The following is a 26,433-nucleotide window of genomic DNA, read 5'->3' on the forward strand; positions in this document are numbered from 1 at the left end:
GTGTTCAAGGGACATCCCAGGGAGATCACATTTAAGAGGTTCCAGGATAACCTTAATGAAGAGTATAGAAACTTGACAGGGCTCTTAAAACAACTCTAGGAAGAATGTTCTTGGCTAAATTATCAGGGTAAGAGAAGCAGAAATGAGAACTCTGCTGACTCCATCAAGATCAGAAGTATAAGAGAGTATAATTATTTTATTTCTGGGAAGTTCACAATATTACTTATTCAAAATATACATTAGGGAATTCTAAAGATTACCACTGCTCAAAGTAAAATGTATCTGAAAAACTACAGAATAATAAAGAAGAAACATTGTTAAGCAAGATGACCTGAATACCTTTATGTTGGGGTGTAGATGCATCAAAGTCCTCTTGCTGTATTCACTATTGATTCCAAGAGCAAGTTCCACCTCTTTGTAGAGCATAATGAAGATCCGCACCCCCTGTTGCTGTCACAAGAGAAAACACAGGGAGGAATAAGAATTTCTGGAGGCAGGTTATGATTTTCTTTTTCTTCTTCATTTCCGGGGCATTGTACTTTCTAAAAATTTCTTCTATAAACAAGTATAATAAAATATTTAATGAAAAATGCAATACAAGAAGGTGAAACATAAGTGTATATTAAGACACAAATATAAAAAATAACAATTTATCGCCCTTCCATTCTATGACTTGTCATACTGAGACAGTCAATATTTGACTAATTATAGCCAGAAAGTTGAAATTGCAACTTTAAATACTAAAAGTACCTGATAGGCTTACAACTTTGAACATCTCTGAACAACTTGACATTGAGGAAAGTTTTGACCTGATTCATGTTACAGGATTAGGATTTTCTGCTTGTTTTTATTATACCACAAAGAATTGAAATAACAGTGTTTTTAAAACTCTCATGCAATAAATTATGCTAAACATGCCTTAAATGTTTCTGGGGGTATTTTCATAGAATTTTTCTTTATTAAAAAATTATTTCAGTGGAAAAAACATTTCTCGGTCTTCAGAGGTGAATGTATTGGTTCATACTCTTAACCCATAATTAAATCATTAATGTCTATTTCACCACTGAAATGACTTCTTCAGAAGTCAGCTTCTCTAACATTCAAAAATCCCCGAGTTTTGGGCTTCCCTGGTGGCGCAGTGGTTGAGAGTCTGCCTGCCAGTGCGGGGGACGCGGGTTCGAGCCCTGGTCTGGGAGGGTCCCGCGTGCCGCGGAGCGGCTGGGCCCGTGAGCCACAATTACTGAGCCTGCACGTCTGGAGCCGGTGCTCCGCAACAAGAGAGGCCGCGATAGTGAGAGGCCCGCGCACAGCGATGAAGAGTGGCTCCCACTTGCCACAACTAGAGAAAGCCCTCGCACAGAAACGAAGACCCAACATAGCCATAAATTAAAAATAAATAAATAAATAAAAAATTAAAAAAAAAAAAATACATATGTCATTTTATTTCTCTGGTTAACAGATGACTTTTGGAACTTGCTTGTTACTTATTATATTATGCAACTATTGTTGTAATCAAGTACATAAGTACAGACTTGAGTAAAGAAATAAGGAAGTGAAAGTGCAGGCAGGAAGTGAACAGATTAATTTCTAATGATCTAGCCAGTGAGCACTCTAAATGAAAACTAGAACATTATTTTATTTTTCTCCTCTACTATTCAGATTTACTTTGCTATTTGAATATTTTAGGATTCAGCACTGAATAGCAGTTAAACAAATAGCCTCCCGTTGAATGACACAATATAAAGTTTAAGACCCCCAATTTCAACCTAAATTATAGAACGTTACACCTGACATCTTTCATCACAGTTCATTTGTTTTAAGTGGATGAAATTCTGCTTCTTAGGCTTATGAGATTATTACCCATGAAGTACAGTAACTGAAAATTAGGAACTGGCCTGAATCTTACAATTTTCCATTTATCTGCATAACTAATGGATTTTTTAAATAACAGAGATTTTAATGCTAATGGATTATAGCATTATCCTCCATCTATTAATACCTGACATTTTCTTCTATACTGTGTCTTTTCACACTGAAATAAAAAACTCTGTAGGAAATAGGATAGAGACTTTTAAGTCATCTTAGCTTAAATAGAAATGACTAATAAGGAAGTAATTAAATATAAAAAGTTCATTTTTATGTAGTCTGGTTTACAATTATTTACTTACGACCATGTCCACAATAAACAGTTAATTAGTGACAAGATTCCTGTGATAATAAAGCAATAAATTCCTCTTCTTTTGGTCAAGGCATTACAACACTGCCATAAACTCTAAACTATAAAGGGCAAAGCAAAATACGTCCCTTGGGAATGAAGGCATTTGTTGGGCCATAATAGTGCAGACTTATACAAAATATGGGAAATATTTGTGCAAAATGAAAGCCAAATTAGAAGAAAAAGGACTGATGTTAATTCTGTAATTTCAAAAATACACTTTTGAAGTATCCAATGTTTTACCAATGCCTTTTAGTGACCCCAGGGGAAATTACTTTTTGCTCAGAAGAAAAGTATTAATAGGGGAAGTAGGAAAACAAATAGCCTGGACTTGACTGTGCTTCTTACGTTTCTATGCCATGTTTCTTATCTCTGCTGAAGTCAACTAACCCAAGGATTCCACAGAATAAACTTTATGACACCTGAGTTTAAAAAGATAAAAGTTCTATCCTCTTTTCTAATTAGTTTTTAAGCAAGTAGAGCAGATATAATACTATTAACAGTAGGAATTTTAAGGTGCTTTACACATACAAATGCATGTGAAGAAAATGAAAAATAAACATCTTTTATAGTTGAAATCGAGAGACTTTGCTTCTGAGCCAGCTTTTTCCCTGACTGTTCAAGCACTGTGGTCAAAATATTTTCTAAATGTAGCTAAGTTTGTCCATTGCCTAAAGATAGCTTAGCTAACACATCTCCAGAATCATCACTTGTCAAGAGCTTCCCCGGTGGAGGGGGGGATGGGAGGTGGAGGAGGTGTGCGATATTTTAGGGACATTCAAAGTAAAGGATAAAAAAAAATCGTATCCTCACCATTTAAATGCAAGCAGCACTGGGACGTAAGAGCACACATGCTCACGCGCCTCTTTTTAAAGCCAGTTTTGTTCAAAGCACAGTCCTTAAGGTTGAAGATCCCTTCCCTCCTTCCCTGCCATGCCCTTCTAGCCCACCATTTTGGTAAGATTCCCTTTGATTCTTCTCTGCAGTGATGTGATTATTCATCTCGTTTGAAAAACCTGGACATCTTTCCCTCCTGTTGGTCACTGACTGCAACTCTAGAATGTGCCTTGTGGCCCAGGACACAAAGAAATTAACCTGACAACAAAATCCTCCCTGAGAACCTAGGTTCTGTTAAGTCTCCAGGTGGCTGCACTTGAAGAATCTTTTGGTGCAAGTCTCATCAGAAATAGCACATATTTCTAAGGTTAAAATATACAAATTGGATACAGGGATGCAGTTACAATAACTATGATGCAACTTATCTCACCTCTTAGTGCAATAAATGCAGAACTGTGAAAACTCTGGGATGCTGCTTTGAGTTAAAGCAGTCTGCCTCTCAACATTGGCTTACACTATTTTAAATGATGACATTGCACATCAGAAGGCCAAAGAAACAGGAAAATATCAACTTGGCTATTACCAGAGAAACAAAATATTGTATTTTCCCCCTAAGAAACATCCATTAAAAGAAATGTTTGCCTATATGTTGGCTATAAGGCAGAGACACTAAATTTCTCCCCAAAGATCAGCACAATCAGATAGAAGAAAAAAATAATTCATTTCAATCAACCTTGCGGACCTCTGGGACCCATTAATGTAAGAAGAAATGCTATTTTAAACCCAGTACTTTGTGAAGCTAGTGGCTTTCAGAAACTAAATTATTTATGTGAAGCAGTGTTTATGAGTGTATGAAATGTCAATCTGGAATGATCTGAATGTTAAAAATTTAACAATATTGTGTAACTGGATTAAGGAAGAGCAATTCTCTTAAATGTACCACTGAGAAATTAATATTTAATAGTATAACTATTTCCTTAGGAAATTAAAAAAACCATTTCAGGCAATTTAAAAATTACAAGTTTCAAAAAGCAGATGAAATTGAAACAAACAAAGCACGGTTATCGGGCAGCACTATTCACCTGGTCATGGTATTCACCTGGTACCTCACAGGATTCATGGGCCGTAAAAGCAAAGAGAAGCCATGATAGTGACAGAAAAGGGACCTGGACAGATATGCTGAGGGGAATAAACAAACACACGCCAGCTACCATGAAGTGGACGACCAGGTTTGCAGGACCTGCCTCCTGAGCCCTGATCTGGCAACTAGCTTTCTGGAGTGTACTTAGATGTCCTGTAGGCACCTCACACGCACGTGATCTAAAATGTAGCTCTCTGACTCTGGGTTCTTCCCACTTCCTCCTACTACCAGATTCACCGTCCCAACACACCATTTTCATCAGATCACCCTTCTTCCATCATACCCCCCCACAGTGGTTCCCCACTGTCGTCCGTAAAGTGCAAACCACTGGCTTGACTCACAAAGCCTCCACATCCCTACTGCCTTTCCAGCTTGATCCCCCATCCTACCTATGCTAACACTCAGGTGTCATCAACTTTGTCACCTTGCTGTGACTGACAAGGCCTTATGAATTCCTGCATCCAGCATGTTTCCTCATCACACTTCCTATACCTAGAAAGCTCTTCTTTTAAAATTACTGGTTCATACCAAATGCCCTAAATTCCTCAGGTTGTGAGGGGCTTCCACATCAGACCTACCCAATGCTCTCCCTCCTGCTTTGAATCTTGCCACTGTCTCTGTACCCAGCTGACTCTTGTGTAGATTTTTAAGCTCCTTCAGGTCAAGAATCGAGTCTTTTATTTTTGTACATTCCCATGTGATTAGCCAAGTGCCCTGCACGTAAGAGGCATTCAACAAAAACATGTTAATTGAAACCTAAAAGAGTAAAGTATCGGATAAGTACTATGAGGAGAGGATTTTCTGTTATGATTGATGATCGCTAGGCAAGGCTGGAAAAACTTATTAGAATGGAGTTTCTGGAGTTTACTTTTAGAGGAGAAATGGGAAAGCTGCCATTTCACGGAGAGAAACATGGAGAAAGTTATAGCCCATTCAATATGTAGAAAGATGTTTGGTAAGGCTAGGACTAAGCCCAGGATATGAATCCTTCAGCAAGCCCTCCACGGGTGGGGATGGAATACTATTCACACACATGGCATCCTTAGTAATTAGTGTAGTACCAGGCTCAGAGAAGACACAGTAAATGTATGATGGGTTATTTAATGAATATGCAAATAATGCTTTTCAAGACCAGAATTTCCAATTTTGTGAATGGAAGTCTGTTGAGACAACAGATTAGACTAGCCTTGAAAATGATGCTGTTTGGCAGAACATGTGTCTGAAATAAAGACAATCAACTTCTTTTGCCTTTAATATCAACAGTGAGGTCTGCCTATACTATCCCCAGATATCCTAAACTAAAGGCATGGGGAAAAGACATTGAAAGAAGGAGGAAAGGTGAGTGGGAAAGGGGTAGTGGAATGTAGAGGATGGAAAAAACGAAATAAGTGATGGCTGTGAGAAATAGAAAATATTGATACTAACCCCAATTACTTAGGACCTACAAATCTGCTAGAATGTTTAATGACAGAATTCTAAAAATTAAGACAGTTTCAAATAATAGTAAAAAGGCTACTAGCACTCCCTAATTTGGACATGATTAATAATAAATTGAACTTAATTCAACTATTCTAATTCAACTTAATTTAACTCGGTTGAGGACCAACCACATAAAAAATTTCATTAGCAATATGAATGTAAAGTAGTCATTGGTGAGCCTATACTGCTTCAGTTGTTTACTTTTCATAACAAAAAAAGCACACTCAATTGCTCACCCAGGATCTACAGGGTCACACTATTTCACACTATTACCATGAACTGTCCCAAAACTGGAACCACCAATTCTTTATGTCCTTCCATTTGACATGCTTCAACATCAGCTTGACCCCATCTGACTGAAATCATTCTCAGATGACTCTGAATTTTGCTCAAATGACAAAATAATGAAAAATAAATAAATAAAATTCTACGTTTCATTTCATCATTTATTACTCAATGATGAAATTTTATTACAATGTTTTGCCTAACAAATCAGCTGCCTACAGCTGATTAAAAAACAAAAAATTAGAGTTGGTAATATAATCCACGCTGTGAATTAGGTAAAAATATTTATGATTCAAAAGTAATGGGAAAAAAATCAGAACCAAATGAACTTGAAAACAGTAAGTATTCTACTTTTTGTCAAGCTCTAAAGAAAAAAGTTATAAGTGTATATGAAGGGCTTTGGGGAAAAAAAGGCATTTCAGAGGCAATAAACTTTTAAAAAATTACATCAGCATTTGTTAGGAAAGTACATACTGCTTTTCGCTTAAGAATGCAGTCCAACCTCCAACGATTTCCTTCAACCACTGGACGTTTCAGGAAGATTTCTGGACTCAACCTGAAATCATGAAACCAAGATTTCAAGAAACTAAAACAAAATATAAAGTTCTGATTGTGTCATAGGAAGCAGAGGCAATTTTAGCTCAAATGCCATCACCATCCTCCACTGTGGCAGGTCATCCAAAGTTCCACTATGAGTCCACGTACAACTTCAGATGGGAACAGCAGCCTTTACCCCAAAAATGTCAATTTCAATTTCTCTATCTTACTCACACATCATACATAGACACACTTGCAGATACTATTGACTGTCCACCTTCTGCTTCCTTGCTGTCAGAGCCCACCTCCCATGACTGAATGTGAATATGCTAAATAATTGCTTTCCCAGACTCCTGTGCAGCTCCAGCACAAAATAACACAATCCTGTACAATGAGATATATGAGGAGGTACACAATGGGTTAACGGAAAAGTTCTTTCTCTGATGAGAGGAAGAGACACACGCACACACACAAAAAAAACCCCAGGAAAAGCGGCTCTAGGATGGATGTTGTATGGGGGTGTGATGCTTAGACAGGTGCAGCCAAATGGAAATTTAAGGGCAAAGCCAGAACCCTGAAATCACTGGATTACTTCACCAACTTTAGTACTGCCTAATTTTAGATTTCTCATTCAATGAGACAAATCCTCATTGTGTAAGCCACCTTTAGTTGAGAATTCTAGCAACCTAGGCCAAAAGTGTTCTAATAGATAAACATGAACACTGACTTCCTATACCAAGCAGTGTCCATGGGAACCTGGGGCTTTCTGATCAGGGAAGAAGGCAGGTTTGCTGATAGATGAACTTTTCCCAGTGTGAGAATGGACCCCTGGGTTCTTCTCCTTAATAGTGCCACAAGCAGCACAGTACAGGAGTCACTCTTTCTCTTGGGGGTGTGTTCAAAATTATTGCCTGAGTTAAACTGGTAAGTAGTGTACCTCCTCTATAATGGGAAGAACAAACAAACAAAAAAAACAATAAAGAAAATTTCATCCACTGAAATGCTAGACCTGGAGGAGTCGGGTAGACTGTGTAAGGATCAAAGCCTTACAGAATACTAGGGTGGAATACTGGCTTAGCCAGGGAGTCTTCTAAGCATGTGAAAACAACAGGGTTTCAAGGAGCTAAAGAGATTAAAAGAAATGATTTTACACTCTGTTTCATTCAGTTAAAGAAAATAAAAACCCAGAGGAAAAAAGTATCTAAAGAAACTCATATTGGGTAAGATAAATAAGAAAACAGACAAATAGAAGGGTGTGTACAGTATAAATATTAACATATTTCGTTTAGAATAGGACACAACTCAAACAAACAAAAAAAAATGCAGCAACTGATAGGAAAAGATCTAAGATGAATTAAAAACAGATCTGTTTTAAATAGAAAAGTGTGTCATTGGGCACTGCTGGTTCACTGAAAGTAGGACACACCCAACAACATATATACACTTGCAATTTTTGATGTACACATTAACTATGGGCTCGGAGGGCTTCAGTTTTGGGGCCATTTTCAGGTCTATACTCTGCAATTAAGTCTTTATCATCTTTTTTTTTTAATCTAAAAGCATTGTGTACCCTGTATGCAGCGTATTCTATTAGATGCTTTGGAGGATCTTAAGCAGGCTCACAAGGAGACCTGGATTTTGAGGATAATACATGAAAAGATAAAAATAGACATGCTATAAAAACTGACAGTCATGCTATAAACAAAGTATAAACAAAGGCAAGGAGAGAATAGCTATGACCCACAAGCATCATTATGTCAACATCTTTACTAAGTAATTATTAGCTAAGCAAAATTCAAAAGAATTGTGTAATACATTTCATTGAGTTTAGGACACCAATGACTGTAAGATGCATCATTACTGTGTGTATCACTAAGAAAGAAAAAATAATTACAGCTATAACTATAAGATGTTATTGAGTGTATGATGTATTACGACTTCAGAGATGTTGAAATGTGCTTCTAAGTAAATGCTCCTTTTAGAAGATTTTATAGCTGTAAATGCTTGTATGAGAAAAAAAGCTTAAAATCGATGATCAGAGCTTCCATCTTAAGAAGACAGAAAAAAAGAATAAATTAAGAAAAAGTAAGAAGGGACTTCCCTGGCAGTCCAGTGGTTAAGACTTCGCCTTCCAATACAGGGGGTGCGGGTTCGATCCCTGGTTGGGGAGCTAAGATCCCACATGCCTTGCAGCCAAAAAACCGAAACAGAAGCAGTATTATGACAAATTCAATAAAGATTTAAAAAAAAAAAAGAAAAAGCAAGAAGAAGGATGGAACTCAATGCAATATAAAACAGAACAACAGTAGACAAAACTCAATGAACCAAAATCTAGCTCTTTGAAAAGATTAATAAAATTGACAAACTAGCTAGATTAAAACAGAAAAAAGGAGTTTGACTATTTTAGATTTCTTATTTAAGTGGGAAGAAATAATATCAATCCTACCCAAACTCTTTCAGGAAACAAAGGCAGGGGAAATACCACCTCATACAATGAGGCTAGCATTATCCTAATACCAAAACCAAACAAAGACAATCCAAGAAAAGAAAAAAATTAAGTACAATATTCCTTACGATCATAGAGGTAAAAATCTTTACCAAAACATCACAACTTATAAAAAGGATAACAGATCATGACAAAGTGGGGTTATTTCTAAGAATGCAAGGTTGGTTTAAAAGTTGAAAATCAATCAATGCAATTCAGCACATTAACAGAAAAAAAGAAAAAAATGGTCATTTCAATACACGCGGAAAAAAGTCTTGACAAAATTCAATACCCATTCAGAATAAAAACTCTCAATACATAATAAATAGGAAGGAATTTCCTCAAAGTAATAAAAGGCACCTATTAAAAAAAATCTACCTAAAGCATATAATAAAAGATTGAAAGCTTTTCTTCTAAGACTGAGAACAAGAAAGATGTCCGTTCTCATCACTTCTATTCAACATTTTACTGATGATGCTAGCCAATGCAATAAGGAAAAAAAAGAAAGAAAAAGAAAAAAAGAAATACAAGGCATGCAGATTATTAAGGAAAAAGGAAAACTGTCATTATTCACACATCACAAGATCATCTATGGGAAAAATCCTAGGGCATCTACAAATAAGCTATTCACACTAGTAAGTGAACTAAGCAAGACTGCAGTAAATAAGATCAATATAAAAAAATCAATTGCATTTCCATATGCTGGCAGTAAACAATTGGAACATGAATTTTTAAAAATACCATTTACAATAACATAAAAAAACACGAGTTACTTAGTGATAAGTGCAAGACCTGTATATGGAAAGTACAAAACACTGATGAGAAAATTTAAATAAGATCTAAAAAAATGGAGAGATATACAGTGTTTATGAATTGGAAGACTCAATACTGAGAAAGAAGAAAAAATTTGACATACTGTCTAACCAGTGGTGATTTTACCATTCTTTTCCCTGTGATTTCTCAGTTGGGAGGGAGAACCTGGAAATGGGCATTGGCACTGGTAGAGAGAGCCTCAGAAGTCCTCTAGTTCAGGCTTGAGGAGGAAGAGTGGGATTTCCTGACAGTGATAGGGGTAGCAGGGAGGGGCCCACAGGCATCAAAAATGAGGAAATGGAACTTTTCTCTCCAATGGAAGAGCTGTGGTTCCAAGAGGAAAATATAAATATCCATTGCTTGGCTCTGGACACAAAGTGTCATTGAAGAAAGTGTGTGGCAGAGCAGGGTAAATAAAGCCTCTTTCTAGCAAGAGGACTAAAAAGGGAAGCCACAGGCAACCCATAAGGAGTGGGTATACCATGGAGAGAGAGGAGCTCAGAAAAGCAATGCTATAAAGTTGTTTATGAATTTCTAGCTCACTCCTAAGCTGCCCATGCATGGGTTTGGTCCTAATATTATGCCAAAGAATTTGAAAACTGAAATAAGAAATAGACCACTGACCAAATTGGCCACTAGGTGGAGCACATGGGGGGGGGGCAGATCTAAACAGCACTGCAAAGGCTTTGAAAACAAAACTGACATTAAAAACACACAGATAGAAGACTGGTTGGAACATTCTGCATGAACCCAAATGGGCCAGTTTCCTGCTAAAACAGAAATATCAACGTTCTCTATAAGATGTAAACAAGACCCAGAGTCATAATATTCAAAACTTCCAGAATACAGTAAAAAATTACTTAGCATACAAAAAATCAGAAAAATCTCCATTTGCAGGAAAGACATTCAACAAATGCCAATGGCAAAATGACATAAATGTTGGAAAGAATCAGTGAACTTAAAGACAGATAAAGAGAAATTATCCAATTTGAATAACAAAGAAAAGATTGAAAAAAATTAACAGAGCCTCAGAGACTTGTGGGACAATACTAAAAGACACAATTTGTGTCATCAGAGACTCAGCAAAAGAGGAGAAAGAGGGAAATGCAGGAAAAAAGTTTGAAGAAAAAATGGCTGAAAATTTCTCAAATATGATGAATGATATAAACCTACAGATTCAAGAAGCTCAGTGAACTCCAAACAGGATAAATTCAAATACCATAATCAAACTGCTGAAAACGAAAGACAGGAAGAAAATGTTGAAAGCACTCAGAAGAAAAACAATGCATTATTTAAGAGGGGAACAATGATTCAAAATGACCACGAATTTCTCATCAGAAAACATGGAGGCCAGAATGAAGTGGAGCAAATTGTAGCTAGACTGTATAAAGTTCTTCTACAGTTTAGTAATAAGAAAACAATCCAACAAAAAAAAAGAAGAAAAGTAAGATTTGAATATGTTTCCAAAAAAGCTAAACAAATGTCCAAAAGTCACAGGAAAATATGCTTAACATGAAAAGACATTGTTAATGCAAATTAAAAACACAGTGAGAGACTACTACATACCCTTTGGAATGGCTAACATTAAAAAAGACTAACAGTACCAAGTGCTTGCAATGATGAGGAGGGATGAAACTCTCATACATTGCTAGTACAAGCACTTTGGAAAACAGATTGACAGTTTCTCATGTTAACCATATACTTATCTCCTAGTATTGATATAATACAGTAACTTGAATCTACTTTCTAAGACAAGGGTTAGCAAACTGTGTTCCATGAGCCAAATCTGGTCCATCGCCTGTTTTAGTATGGCCCATGAGCTAAGAATGGCTGTTACATTTTTAAAGGGTTATTAAACACACACACACACACACACACACACACACACACACACACACAAAGAAGAATATACATCAGAGACTGTATGTATGTGACTTGAAAAGCCTAAAATATTTACTATCTTTACAGAAAACGTTTGCCAACCCTGTTGAAGGTCAGAGGCTTTTGAACTGTTTGGGTCATAATCCACAGGAATACATTATGAATCCAGCCCAATATTTTCATCTATCTATCTATCTACCTTCCTATCAATCAGTCTTCTACTGACTACTGAAATAAACATTTCACAAACTAATAACCCTTACTGCCACTTAAGCTGCAACTTGCCTTTCTCTTATTTCCTTCCTTTTCTTATCCTATTTCATTATTTAAATAAAATTCTGAACATAACCCACTAAATTCTTTTTTTTTTTTAATAAATTTCTTTTATTTATTTATTATTTTTGGCTGCGTTGGATCTTCGTTGCTGAGCATGGCCTTTCTCTAGTTGCAGCGAGCGGGGGCTACTCTTTGTTGCGCTGCGTGGACTTCTCATTGCGGTGGTTTCTCTTGTTGCGGAGCACAGGCTCTAGAGCGCAGGCTCAGTAGTTGTGGCGCACGGGCTTAGTTGCTCCACGGCATGTGGGATCTTCCCGGACCAGGGCTTGAACCCGTGTCCCCTGCATTGGCAGGAGGATTCTTAACCACTGTGCCACCAGGGAAGCCCAGTTCTTTTAATAAATAATTACTAAAGAGTCACAGCCCACCATTTGAAAAACATAACATTAAAATCAACTTAAATGTGTCTCCTACTTAGAATAGTCTTAGCTTGTGAGCCAGTCCAAATGAAATGTTGAGTCTGTTTTTCACTTTATAGCCTTTGTCTCCAGCCCAAAGGAGACCTTGTTTCTGTTCCCCTTCCTCTGATAAACTCCCCCTTTAAATATCTTTGTTTATTGTTTTTCTTCTTTTTCTCCAGTTTTACTAATCCAGTCTGTCTCTGGCCTGTTTAATGCACGGACTCAGTACAGACACTGTGGCAGACCCCACCTGCACCCTCACCACCGACAGGCCAGGCAGAGAACCAATCTAGGCAAAGACTCAACACACGTGCTCCAAACATCCCTGCTGACCGGTGGGAATGAGAGTCACCATCATCCAGAGGAAAGCTGATCTACGCCACGCTTTGTACATCCGTCCTAAGTTAAAGCAACGGACTGGAAGCCACATCTTGGCACCCAGCCTCATTCTAGGACTCGCTCCAGGGAACACTGGGTAGTTCACAGGGGGACGTGAAGTAGCACCAAGCACAGAAAAGACATATGAGACATGTTCTCCTGGTAGATACAGAGAAACAAGTGAGGAATGCTCACTCATCTTTACACAGAAACTACCTCTTGTGGTACCTTCAACTTCTAGCTAGGGTTTACTCTTCACCTTAATTTTCAGATAGTCTGGGCTGTTTAACGAATCATTCTCTCTTCTAACCTGACAGCCTACCTTAGAATTTACCTCTTCAGAAAATTTCTTCTGACTAAATCTACCCAAATCTGATTATTACTTTATCCAGCACCTTAAAAAAATCCAATCTGCACTTAAAAAATGTCAGAGCTAAAAGGGATCTCGCACACCATGCGGTGCAGTCGGCTCCTGGGAGAGGCAGCTCCGTGACATGTGGGCACTAGGGCAGACACGCTGGATCCAAGCCAGCACCAGCACGTACAGACCGTGTGGCTACGGGCAGTTTCCTAATCGGCCCCACTGAGCCTCACTTTTCTCATCTATAACACAGTCCCTGGTGTTTAGTAAGAATTCAACAAATAGTAGCTACTTAATGTTATTCAACTGTGCCTTAGAAATGACCCCTTATAAAGGTGAGTATGACTTGTCCCGAGTTAGTAATAGTAAGGCCCCTAAGGTGGTGTGAGCAGAGACTCTCACCATTCCTCTCCTGGACCACAGCAGTAACTCGCTAGATGGTCTCTATAACCACTGTTCAATTCATCTTCTACACTATAACCAAAATGGTCCCTTTTAGAAAACAAATTTGATTAAAATTCCCATGCTTAAAAATGTTCACTCATTCCCAGTGTTCAAGGGACTGCACTGGAGTTCAAAGGACTCCAGTGTTCAAAGGATGCAAACTCTTTAGCAGCTCATGAAGGGCCCTTCACAATTTGGCCCTAACCCGTCTTTTGAATGCTATCTCCACCCACCATCCCAAAGAATGCTATGCTTAAGCTGTTTACGACCTCTACCTTCCTCCAAAATTGCTGTGCCCTCTCACCCCTCTATGCCTTGGTCCTGGTTATCCCTCTGTCAAAAACACTCACTGTCTTCAACTGAACAGCTCCATCACCCAGGACTCAGGCCAGCATTCTGTCCGTTGAAGCTTCCACAGCTTCTGCAGGCTCAGTCACTGCCCTAATCCATTGTTCTACACATGACTTCCTGACTCTCTATTGTTCCAGGGTAGGGGCTGCTTCTCTTTCATCTTTCTGTACATGTGGCCTCCTTCAGTACCCGTCATAGAGGCTGCTCACTAAATAGCTCTGGAATGAATGAGTGAATAAATTAACAAATGAAAAGATGGACGGTTAAATGAATTAACAAATAAAGAAACTAAGAGCTTCTAGGTCCCAGGTTGCTTCTCATTTCACTAAATCTGCCTTTGGTTGCATACTAATTGTTTTAGAAACAGATTAACACAGTTTTCACTCATGTATATGATGTCTCTTGAATTAGACTGGAAACTTCTAAAAGTCATGTGCACCTTCTCACTATGCTTTTCACTCTCTCAGACCCAGATATATCAGGGTTTGATAAAGTTTCTGAATGCTCTCTTTTGCAACATACTTGCACAACAAGTATTTTCTTCCTTGTTATGAGGGAAGTTCCTGAAAAGGTTTTATTTCAAAGAGAGTGTTGTAATAAGATGTTATCCTAGTGCAGTCACGAAAAAGCAATAACCTCCTGATTTATTTTCTTGCTGACTGGTAGAAAAAAAAACATTCAAGGTTCCATCTCTTTAGATGTTTAAATGAGTCTATATTTTAGTGTTCAGAACCTTCAAAATATGTATTATTTGCTTGTGTAAAACATGAAAATATGGGCTCAGTGGAAATGCTATTTTCAGTCTCTTTCATGTCCCTGTCAAACTTTCAGAAATACTTTTTAAAGGAACATACCTACTACATTAAGCTTGAATCTACTCTCATAAGTGTTTAGAAAGTATTCAACCAAAGAGATAGCTTCTAAGTATGAAACTTTCTTTTATTCCTGGTAACTGACTGAAGAGACAAAATTTGGCAAGAATATAAAGGCCAAGATTAAGGTCCTCCATAAGCATGAGAATAAACAGGTTCTCAGACATGCTGACTATCACACACCCTATCTATTGACTCTAGATCAATCGTTCTCAACCAAGAGGGACTGGACTGTGCCCTGCCAGGGGACATGTGATGACAGCTGAAGACATTTTGGTTATCACAACTGGGAGCTTGCTACTGGCATCTAGTGGATAAAAGCCAGGGATACTGATGCTTCTAAACATCCCACAACAAACAGAACAACACCCCCATAATAAAGAATTATCAGGCCCCAAAGGTCAATAGTGCCAATTGGGAAAGCATGCCCTAGAATTATAGATTTCCTCATCACTGAGGCAAAACAGTAGAAGAAGATGCGTTCACATTCCTAATTACTCTCCCCTCCCTGCAAAACCTAGAATTAGGAGGAAATGAATTATGACGATATTTTCATAGTTCAGTACAAGAGAGCATTTGGAAGGAAACAGGATAAGGAAAAACAGGGGGCATTTCAAGCAACTAAGTTCTTAGAAGGAAAACATATTTAAGACATTTTCATTTCCATTGTAGCAAATGTTAGCATCTGCAATGGGTTTTAACTATCCAGGCATATGGATAATTGGAACTAAAGTCAGACTACAAAGCCTGCACCCACTCCAGGAGGAAAATTTCCCAAGAGCTAAATGAGTTTTAGGTACAAGACTTTTAGTGGCTTTAATAAACATAATAACTCTCATGGATGATTTTAAAGGGGATTAGAAAGTTGAAACCTGATGCATCTCCAAAAAAGCTAACCATTACAATGGATATTTTAATAGAATAGGCAAATGGGAATATTCTAATTTCAAAGGGACAATTCAGAGGAAGCATATTCATTGGACCTCATGACAGACACAGCAAGATGAGGAAAGATACCCAGGGAAGATTATTTTCCATTACCTCTACACCTATGTTTGCATTGTAAAATAATCTTTACTAAAATGAATATTGGTTATCTGCTTCCAAATGGAAAGACAAAAACAAAACTGTTCAAACTAAATATTTTAAGAATATATATGGGTGCCAGGTTTTTTGAAAAGATCTTTTAGTGGAGGCTACTACAATTAATTAGTTGAGACTTTGGCCAAACCACCTGTGAGTACTGCTGTCTTTCCTAATGTACAATTCTATAACAGCACAACACTGTTCTATATTCCTAAACATAGAGACCGCCAAACAAACTCCCCAGGGACAAATACTAACCACCAATCTGTGATAAAAATCTCTTCTTTTGCCTCTTCCATTGCATTCGCCGCATCTTCAAAATATCCTTTGGCATTAACATACCTGAAAGACAAGTCTTCTGTTTCATTTTTTTAACAAAAAAAAAAAAAAAAAAGGAATCTATCGTATGACAAAAGAGAAGATGGAAGCCACTGCCTAGAGTTTCTACAAAACCACCAGTTTACTTTGTATAACTGGAAACAAGGATTGAAAACAACACCTTCTGTCTGCTATGTAGGAAGTACAGTAAATAGACAGAAGTAGGCAACCTGATTCTTTTCTGCTGAGAGAATAACAAATTGATTGGTCTCATCATCGTATGGGGTCAGATGAATTCTCCCATCCTGTTGAACTCACACACGGTTGTTCTTCTGAGACTGAAAGCAGACCAGTTTCTAATCCATGGGTAGAAAAGCATGCTAAGCAGGATTTCATTTAAAAGAAATACCTGGCAAGTAAATTCTCTTTCTTAAATTATGGCTAATGACTTAAATAAACTTTCCATTTGCATCATTAAGAAAATGTATGAAGTTAACTTTTAAAGTCAAACTTCAAAATCTAAAGCTAGCTATCTAAAGCTCTCTGTAAAAAATCATAAAAACAAAAAGTGGAAAACTAAGTGCTGCTCAGGTAGTCCTATAAAGAAAGGCCCTTGTTAAGTATAATGCATAATATCTTTTCACAGCTTCAAAAATTGATTCCAGGTGAATTTAGACCACTACAATATTAAATGCTATGACTACTGTGATTGTCTTAGAGCAAAAAGATCTTACCATTTAGCTAAAGTGTTCTCTTGGATAGCAGCATAAGACCCAAATCGATGATCTTTGAGAAAGTTGGGGCCATGTTTATGGATGAATTCTTCTATAGCCCCTCCCCACCACCGAGCATGTCTATAGCTGTTGCATTTTAAAATCAGTGTCCTTCAAAGAAAAGCAAAATGTGGAAAAGAATGGTCACTCTGTGTTCTGTCTCTTTAAACAATTTAAGAATTAAACATGTCCCATTTTGTTTTGTTACCGCAGCAAACATAAGTTGAAAATTTTAGGCAAAGAGCACCTTACCTATATCAAAAAAGCAGATTTTTAAACATTTTTGGCAGGATTTAAAACTATATTCAACGTAGCGAAAACAAACCTTCAGGTTACTTATTCCCTCATTCACTTATGCAAACTTGTGTAAAGGCACTTATTACAGGCCTTGAGCTCGCTGTGCTAGACTGTGAGGAGGACAACGGAAGAGACGTAAGGTGAGGTCCTACATTTAAGTGTTAGAGAGTTGTTGGCTCCTGTAGAGGACATTTCCCTTGGGACTGCCTGGTGTCCATTCCCTCAGCCTCCCTTCCCTACTCTGCGTCCACCAAAGCCAACAAAATGGCATCTTCCAGCCCCTGATCTCAAAGATTGGTTCAGGGATGAGGACATTAGCCAATTCCACCCAACAAGTGAGAATAAATGCAAGGACTTGCTCAGAAATGCCAGGAAGAGACTCTTTCCCTTCCACTGAACTCGGTTTGAGTGTAAGAGGCAGCCATCTTGCTACCACCAGGGGACCAGCCTGAGGATGGAGCAGATCCCAGGAGACAGAGCTGAGAAAGGCCAGGAAAACGCATCTCAGTGACATAGTTGGAAGCTTGGAATCAGCCATGGTTAACGTGGCTTATTAATGACTTCTGATGTAACCCAGATTGCCTGGATTTTCCTACTGCCAATGACTAAACTATCCTAAGTGGTTACAGATTTATAAGTGCTGAAAAAAAATTCAGAGTAGGAGATCATAAAAAGTTATTACATGACAAATGTCAGAATTGGTGAGTAACACCAAGAGGTGGGAATAAGTTATCCAAATTTGAAGTTCAGAGAAAACAAGGTGTTGGAGCCAGTGGTCTCCCTGCCATTTAGGGAGAAACCCACCTCAGTATAAAAGCCCTGTGAGTGAGGAGGGAGAGTTTGCCTTTGGGGGGAAATACAATGATCCTGATGAGAAGCAGGGGAGGGGCTATATTCACAGACCCCAAAATAATTATTTATAAAGATTAGGGATGTCCAAACATCCTAACATTGATGCTTGGCTTTTGTCTGCGGGTTGGCGAGGGGCGAGGTGAGACGTGGTGCTGGGAGCAGTGAGGCATTCTCCATCCGCCGCCACAGGGCTGACACAGGACTCTGCGGGCAGGTCAGGAGGGCATGGAAAGTGCCTGGGCTTGAGCCAACATGCTAGTACTACTCCAACTGAGTTGAAATGCCTCTGAAAACCAGTTATGAGAAACAGATATTGTAGAAGAGATAGTGACAAACAGCGGTCTTATCACAGGATGTGAGCCAGAGTTAAGAAAAAAAAAAATAACCATTCCAAACATGGAGACAGGAAGGAGAAAGGTGAAGAGGAATTTAAAAATGTGTGAGAAGGGATGGTGAAGAGAACCGTCTCCATAGAACTGAAAGGCTGTATTAGGGAGGGGTTGCCAATAAAGGCAGAGAGATAAAAGGCCTCAGATTGTAAATGGAGGAACTTAGGCTTGTTTGATACAATGAGGAGGACCACTTACACCAGGGAGGAAGCAGATGAAACCTGGATCTGTATGGATTCATTTGGCAAGGGTGTGCAAGTGAGTGAGGATAGGAGATGGAGATAAGACGGCCAGTAAGTAACTGTTATAGCGACCAATGAGAATTGTGGCCTGATTTCTACAGTCCCCCAGAAAACAGGAAAGTATAGTACCAGGAGAGAGGTGGGGTTTTTTTTGTTTGATTGTTTGTTTGTTTGTTGGCCATGCCACGCAGCTTGTGGGATTTTAGTTCCCTGACCAGGTATTGAACCTGGACCCTGGGCAGTGACAGCTGAGAGCACAGAGTCCTAACCCCTGGACCACCAGGGATTCCCAGGAGGGAGGTTTATTGGCAGCACCACTACATTTCCAATAACCAATCCTGAACCTTCTATTGTCAGAGATCAGGAAGTTCAGCACTTTTTTTCACACACACAAACACACATGCAAACATATTACTAAGAGTAGCATATTTATATAATATATATATATATTTAATGTCTGTGTATAAAGAGAGAAATTATATCTATAAGTATCTATATACATGAGGCTGAACTTTATAGAGACAGATGTATATATAAAGACACACATATATTGTATAACTACAGTCTTCCAGAAACAAACATTTATCAACACACACACACTCGCTAATAAAATCTATAGTAAATGTACAGTTGAGTATCCTTCAAGGTATCTTTCTTAAAATCTGTATGTAAACAGAATTTTTGTAATCAAATCACTTTTTACATGTTTTGTTAATAAAAGGATATCAATTTATAAAGTAAATTTTTACTTTTTAAAAATATGAATTATTACTCCTTATCTCTTTGGTAAATTGTTATTATTGGGTAGTCAATTTTGTCAAAATAGGCATATATTTTATTAAAACAGGCACGTAGCAACACATGGGATCATTTATTCTGACTCGTGTACATATGTAATTCACATCTTAAAAATATACAAAAAGAAAAGTAGTTTCATCACTTTTGATCGAGAATGAGTTCTAAATAACAATTTTCTAACATCTAAATTATTTTACCATCTTCTTCACTTAAGGTTGGGAGAAAAACTCTGTTTTTAGAGAAATCTTTTAAAAATATTTCCAATTTGTACCTTGAAAGATTATCAATTCGGAGTCCATATTTCGTCTCCGTCTCCTTCTTTCCCACCTTAACTCTGAATTCTTTATCTACCAGCAGGACGAAGGCAATAGCACCGCTGTCTGGTTTCATATATAGTAGAAAGGAATCTTTTACTATCAACCACCTGTAAGAAGGAAATAAGTATTTTTAAAGTTGTACTGAATTACTGAAACAAAAAGAACAAATTATTATGACATGTCTGAAGTATAAACACTCTAGCAGACAGTAAACATAACTTTATTTTTTACACAAGGGATCTATTTTTTTAAAAAATATGAAAACACTATAAAACAAAAAATAATAAAAAATCTTCCTATTATGTTTTTCTGAGAAGTACTGGCACCAAGCAATTCAAAACAATTCATTAGCTCTTTAAACACTAATGGCAAATCCTGGAAGAATGCCCCTGATATGGGCAGGCAGAGCTAATAGGATGCAAAGCAGGCACCATAGTTGTTCGAAAAGTTCGAATGGGTTGGTGTTTGCTAAAATAAACCACCATAAAAGAGGCCAATGAGTCTCTGAGTAAGTAAAACCCCCCTTTCAAAAAAATCCAGTAAGCATCCAATAATCTACATATTGTTGTTCATTTCAAATTATTGGTGGCTTTAAGGACCATTAATAAATGAGGTTGAGTGGAACACGGTCTCTCAAAAGTATATCTGCATTCAATCCAATATCTATTTAAGAGCCTCATGATGCAAAAGTACAGTGATAACCTGGGAGTTCGGGCAGAGGTAGAAACAACACAAAGATAAATCAGACATGTTCTCAAAGGGGCTTATTAGGCTAGTGGGGCACAATGACAATTCTAGGCTGAATGGATAGGTACTAGAGGAAAAAAGCAAAATGTGATGTGTGTAAGGAGGAGGGAGTCCTTAGTTCTCACTACGAGAATGAGCTAGTGGCATTCTCCCAAAGAGCTGGTGTCTGAGGGAGGCCAGAAAGAAGCCCACCACGTAGAGCCCCAAGGGTTCAAGGTGTACATCACGTATGGAGGGAAGTTAGCAAAGGCTCTAACACTTGGGAATGCTGCCTGTATTGGAAGAAAGTCTGGGGAGGCTGGGGTTTCAGGAGGTGTAGTATGAGAAAATGGACAGTGAAGGTAGGTGGGGTGGGCGTGGGGAACAGGCAAAGGCCACACTGAGGAGGGTCTGAAGGCCATGCGAAGGAGGATGACTTTACATCATGCAACCAGTTTTTTCTAAACTTGCCTGATCATCAGAATCTCTTGAGATGCTTGTTAAAAAAACGGTAGATTCCTAGGCCCTACCACAGATCCATTAAAACGACCGGACAATCTGTGTTTCTAAAAAAACACCCAGATGCCTTTTAAATAAGGGAATCCTCCTGCCCTGGCAAGGCAATGGGACAATAAATCATGGGAACTATATTTCAGAAAGAAAGGTCTGAAGGATAAAGAAGGATGTCCTGTAGCAGGTGAGCAAGACTGCTGTAGTAATAGAGAACAGTGCTTCTCACCACTTCACTGTGAATATGCATCACCAGGGGATCCTGTTAAAATGCGGAGTCTGATTCGGTAGGCCTGGGGCGGGGCCTGAGATTCTGCATTCTAACAAGACTCAAAGGGGATGCTGAGGTTAGGACCTCACCTTGTGTAGTCAGGACGCAGATGATAGGCGTGACACTGACAGTGGAAAGAGCAAGAGAGAGAAGGTAGGATTGATTTGAAGTGAAAACAAATGGCAACTTTGTCAAGCTGCATCTAACATCATATCCACCTGAGATTGTATAGTGATCAAATGAATCGGTCGATAACTAAATAAAGTAACAATGGGAGTATTATATCACACGTTAGGCAATGTAAAGCACATTATGAAATAGGTAAGGCCAGAACACCTGAACATAAATTAACTAATACTGTAAATGTAACATGTGAACTCAGCATTTAAAAGAAATGTATAACAAATCATTACTGAAATTGCTAACCACATTACATTTTAGTGGCTCTCTAATTTGGGATTTAATGTACACAAATCTACATTGATTTCCACATGGTTTCATTTAATTCATTTGTTTTTTAATATATAGGCTGTCTCCTTTCCAATAAAAGGGCGTGGGATGGATTTAGGATAACACAGTAAAGGATATACATGTGCTATGGTTAATAAAAGGAAAAATATCAAGGTCACAGAAAGCAAACACCTAAGCACAGCACTAATATAATTATGGTGATGGCATGCCAATGTGGGTTTGAGCTTCCTGGCTTTTCTTTCTTTTTTTGTAAATTTATTTATTTATTTTTGGCTGCGTTGGGTCTTTGTTGCTGCGTGCGGGCTTTCTCTAGTTGCGGCAAGCGGGGGCCATTCTTCGTTGCAGTGCGTGGGCTTCTCATTGCGGTGGCTTCTCTTGTCACAGAGCATGGGCTCTAGGCGCGCGGGCTTCAGTAGTTGTGGCTTGCGGGCTCTAGAGCGCAGGCTCAGTAGTTGTGGTGCACGGGCTTAGTTGCTCCACGGCATGTGGGATCTTCCCGGACCAAGGCTCGAACCCGTGTCCCCTGCACTGGCAGGCGGATTCTTAACCACTGTGCCACCAGGAAAGTCCCTTCCTGGCTTTTCTTATCAAATGAATAAATTAAGGAAATAAAGAGGTCGCCCACCAAAACACTAAATTCCAAAGGAAGTTTCTCACTTGGAAACTAATAAGGCAATTGAACAATATTAATGGATAACATTCTCAATGATTTTCAGCAAATGCAGAAATTTATGTTTTATAAGAATTCTCATAACTCTGCTCAATATAAATGCCAAGGCCATGATATCACATGGTAACTCAGGCATCCTGATGGGGCTGAGTTATGAGTCCAGACATGTGGCTGCCTGTTGATAAAAAGTTGGTCAAGGTTAAAAGAGAGTAGATGGATCACATATCTCGTAAAGGTCCTTCTTTAGCTACAGTCCCTTGTCCCAGCTTGACTTTCGATGCAAGCTAGAGAGCAGACAGCAGGGCACAGGCCCAGAGCACCGGTGTGCCATATTGCTGACGGGGAAGGAGCCACAGGCTTTGAAAACCACAGCTGGCAGGTTTGTCACACTGAGAAAGAAAGTCCAAGATGTGGCAGCCTGGAAATACAGAACAGTTTAGTCGTGACTGCTGGATTTTGAAAGTTGAAGGCCAAAGATAATGGCTTCCGTTTTGACAATGATGAGTTGCCCTCTACAACAGTCATTAGATATAAGGTGAATGGATGCCTGGCCTTTATTTAAAGCTCTTCTTATTTATGCCATTCATCAAACCTCTTCTGGTTTCTCCCCTTTCTCTCTGTTGTCAATAGATGTTTTTCTTTAACAGGGAAATATGCATCAAGAAAGGAATCCAGGGGCTTCCCTGGTGGCGCAGTGGTTGAGAATCTGCCTGCAAATGCAGGGGACACAGGTTCGAGCCCTGGTCTGGGAAGATCCCACATGCCGCGGAGCAACTAGGCCCGCGAGCCACAACTACTGAGCCTGCGCGTCTGGAGCCTGTGCTCCGCAGCAAGAGAGGCCGCGATAGTGAGAGGCCCACGCACCGCGATGAAGAGTGGCCCCCGCTTGCCACAACTAGAGAAAGCCCTCGCGCAGAAACGAAGACCCAGCACGGCCAAAACTAAATTAATTAATTAATTAATTTTTTAAAAAAATTTTAAAAAAAAGAAAGGAATCCATCAAGGAGCCTTCAGGGGGTCAGTCCCTGCTGCTCAGGGACTAAGCGTCTGCCTTGAAGTCAGCCTCCCTGGGCTCCAATTCTGGTTTTGCCACTTGTGCACTTGTGTGAACTTGGGTAACTGAGCCTGAGGTCTAAATCCATAAAACGAGGATAAAAATAATGCCCAGCTCATAAGTGTTTGTGAGGAATCACTGAGATGATTCATGGACGTTGCTTAACACAGTGCCTGGCACCAATATAACGTGTGCTTTTATGAGTACTCTTGTTCTAAAGAAGGTGAGATTATGGTCTGTTCTAACAAGATGTGACCACCTGTGCTACTACTTGCCGTGTCATTAAGATACAGAGAGACCCACATGAGCCAGACATCACCTTCTCAGCCTCGTCTCCTCCCCTTCACTCCCACCATGCTGGTCCCACTGGTCCTGAGACTTGCTAAACTTGTTCTTTGGGCTTCCACGTTTGCTATTCCTCACCCAGAAATTATTTCTTCCAGATCCTCCCATGGGCAGTCCCTTCCTATCCATCAACCTTTGGTTTAAACATTCCTCCACAGGGAGGCTTTCCTGGGCTCCCATCCCACCCACTACTCCATCCTGTTTAGCTTCTTCATAGCACTCATCACTATCTGGAACTATTTATGTCTGCTTGTTTATTGTCTCTCCTCCACTAGAAAAAGAGAGCCTTGAGAGCAGGGAATGTGTGTCACGTCCACTGGTATCTTCCCAGGGCCAAGAGCAAGTCTTCAGGCAAAGCCATCCTTTTGCCTAAATAATGGCTGTACAAATGGGCCCCAGAGAGTAAATGAAATCATTTAGACACTGTCACTGTCTAAAAATTGTAATTCTTGGTATAGCTCACAGTTCAGTAAATGCTAAATGTGTTAAAAACTATTTATCTCTTCCTTTTAAGACATTATTTGAGATAAGAAACATCATCCAGTCCATCAATAGGATGTGCTGTTTAAGCAGATGTTTTAAATTGTGGGAAGAAATGTTTGCTGTGTTTGCCATTTTTTTTTCTTTCTACTTGTGCCTGAGACAAGGTCATTATGAGACTTGACTGAAAGTTTGATTGCCTTGTTTGCCTTATGGCAATTTGTCAATATAGAATATATAAAGCAATCAGAATGGTTTTTTATGGATACAAAAATAACACAGAGAGTTATGACCGAGTGTTGCCCTTAAAAGTAAACTCCCGTTTAGGCGCCAATAGCCTTCTAGTATGGGAAATTTTCGAAACAAATTTTGTCAGCTATATCTTATCATCTTTATTTGGTACTGACATTTTATACCCCATGAATGTGACTCAGGAAATACTTATTCATATGGAACCAAGGCTTCAAGCTTCATGGGAAGATTTACACAATTTAAACTGATGACACATTTCATTCCTGGGAGGATCATAGCTTTTTAGATTGTCCTGGTTGAAGTCTGACATAATCCAGACTTTAAAAGTCGGGGAGGTGTATTTCCTTTATATAACAAAGTCTTCCCCCCCAACTTTTCGGGCTGCCCCTTCTCATAGAGGTTAAACTCAAACATCAGCTCCTTGGCTCCCAGAGCTAAAGTCGCCATCTGCAGTCCTCAAGTCCCTCATTATCCCATTGCCTTCTTTTTCCTTCAAAGCTCTGATCACCACTTGCGTTGATGTCGTTCACATTGCTTGTCAGCTTCTCCACTGCCTGCGTTCCCCTCCGTTAGAGCTCTGTGAGGGCAGGGACCTCATCTTGTTCACCGCTGTTCTCACAGCGGCTAGAATACAGCCTGGCAAACATTAGGTACTCAATAAATGACAAAAGGGACCAGATCAAGGCTTCCATTTCTTGAGTAGATGTCTTAGGTTGGGTTGCTCCAGAAGTCAACTCTGAGACAAGGATGTAAGTGAAAGAAGTTTGTAAAGGGACTTATCAGGGAGCTTAATAGGAACCACAGGAAGGGAAGGACGGGAAGGAAGAGCAGGAAGGGAGCCATCAAGGATGTGTTTTCACACACTTTACTGTGGGCAATTGGGCTGCAAATCTGCTGGGGAACTCCAGGAGAGGGTACAGAGCTTGCTGCAGAATCACCCCACCCGGGGGGTGAAGGGGCTGGACTCCTGGCAGCTCTTGGCTGAGGGCTGTTCCTGGGGGCTGCGAACACTTCCAGCCTGCTCTGTTCAGGCAGCCCAGAGCAAGACTTCAGTCAAAGTCTTGCAGTCTGAAATCCGTACTTGGCACTCAGCAGCAACCTTAGGCAAAGTTGGTGACTGAGGAGGAGCAGGCAGGAGGAATCTGTACCAGGGCCCCAGTGGGCTGGGAAGTTCTGTCTCCCAGAGAGGCATGACATGGGGCAGGAAGCAAGGGCAGAAGCAGGCTGGCTTATACTCTGCTCCTCTCCCGGCTTGGCATTTGGTGTTCCCCTGGGTTCTGTACAATTGGGGGTGGGAGAGGGTGGGAAGATACTTCAAGTGGGAGTCTCTGAATTTCCTGTGATGTTACTTATACCCCAAGTTTCCCTATATAAATTACAGAAGTTGATTTGAAAGCAAATATTTTCTAGTCTATTGTTTGCCTGTTTATTTTAGTAAAAAAATTTTTTGTAACACAGAAATTTTCCGTTTTCTCTAGCCAAATCTCTTGATCTTTTCCTTCTATCCTTTCAAAACCCAGAAAATAAGAGCTCAACTTAATGGTATTTTTTTGCTGGCAGTGTATGTGAAATATGTTTAAAGGTAGATTCTAGTTTTAAGTTCGTGTATTTTTAACCCACACATAGCTCAATTTCATTTGTACACATGAGTTCATATATCTCTTTCAAGGTTAGAGAAATAACATATAGTTCTTAATATTTTTCAAAATTCCAGTAAATTATTATTGGAACAAATAGCTATTGTCTATTATGTTCAAAACATTGTG

The 26,433-nt window shown here is 39.2% G+C and overlaps 1 protein-coding gene across 4 annotated transcripts in view; it reads right to left on the reverse strand.

Annotated features, from left to right (window-relative positions):
• PLD1 (phospholipase D1) overlaps positions 1-26,433 on the reverse strand; it is a 224,681-nt gene that overhangs the window by 92,209 nt on the left and 106,039 nt on the right. For all 4 annotated transcript variants that reach the window (XM_068546244.1, XM_068546243.1, XM_068546245.1 and 1 more), the window contains exons 9-13: positions 19,843-19,995; positions 16,955-17,104; positions 16,161-16,244; positions 6,432-6,513; positions 340-450 (exon numbers count right to left, since the gene is read on the reverse strand). In XM_068546244.1, coding sequence (XP_068402345.1) covers positions 340-450; positions 6,432-6,513; positions 16,161-16,244; positions 16,955-17,104; positions 19,843-19,995 — 580 coding nt within the window. The remainder of the gene's footprint in view (positions 1-339; positions 451-6,431; positions 6,514-16,160; positions 16,245-16,954; positions 17,105-19,842; positions 19,996-26,433) is intronic.

Source organism: Eschrichtius robustus, chromosome 6 (assembly GCF_028021215.1).
Source record: "Eschrichtius robustus isolate mEscRob2 chromosome 6, mEscRob2.pri, whole genome shotgun sequence".
Classification (NCBI taxonomy): domain Eukaryota; kingdom Metazoa; phylum Chordata; class Mammalia; order Artiodactyla; family Eschrichtiidae; genus Eschrichtius; species Eschrichtius robustus.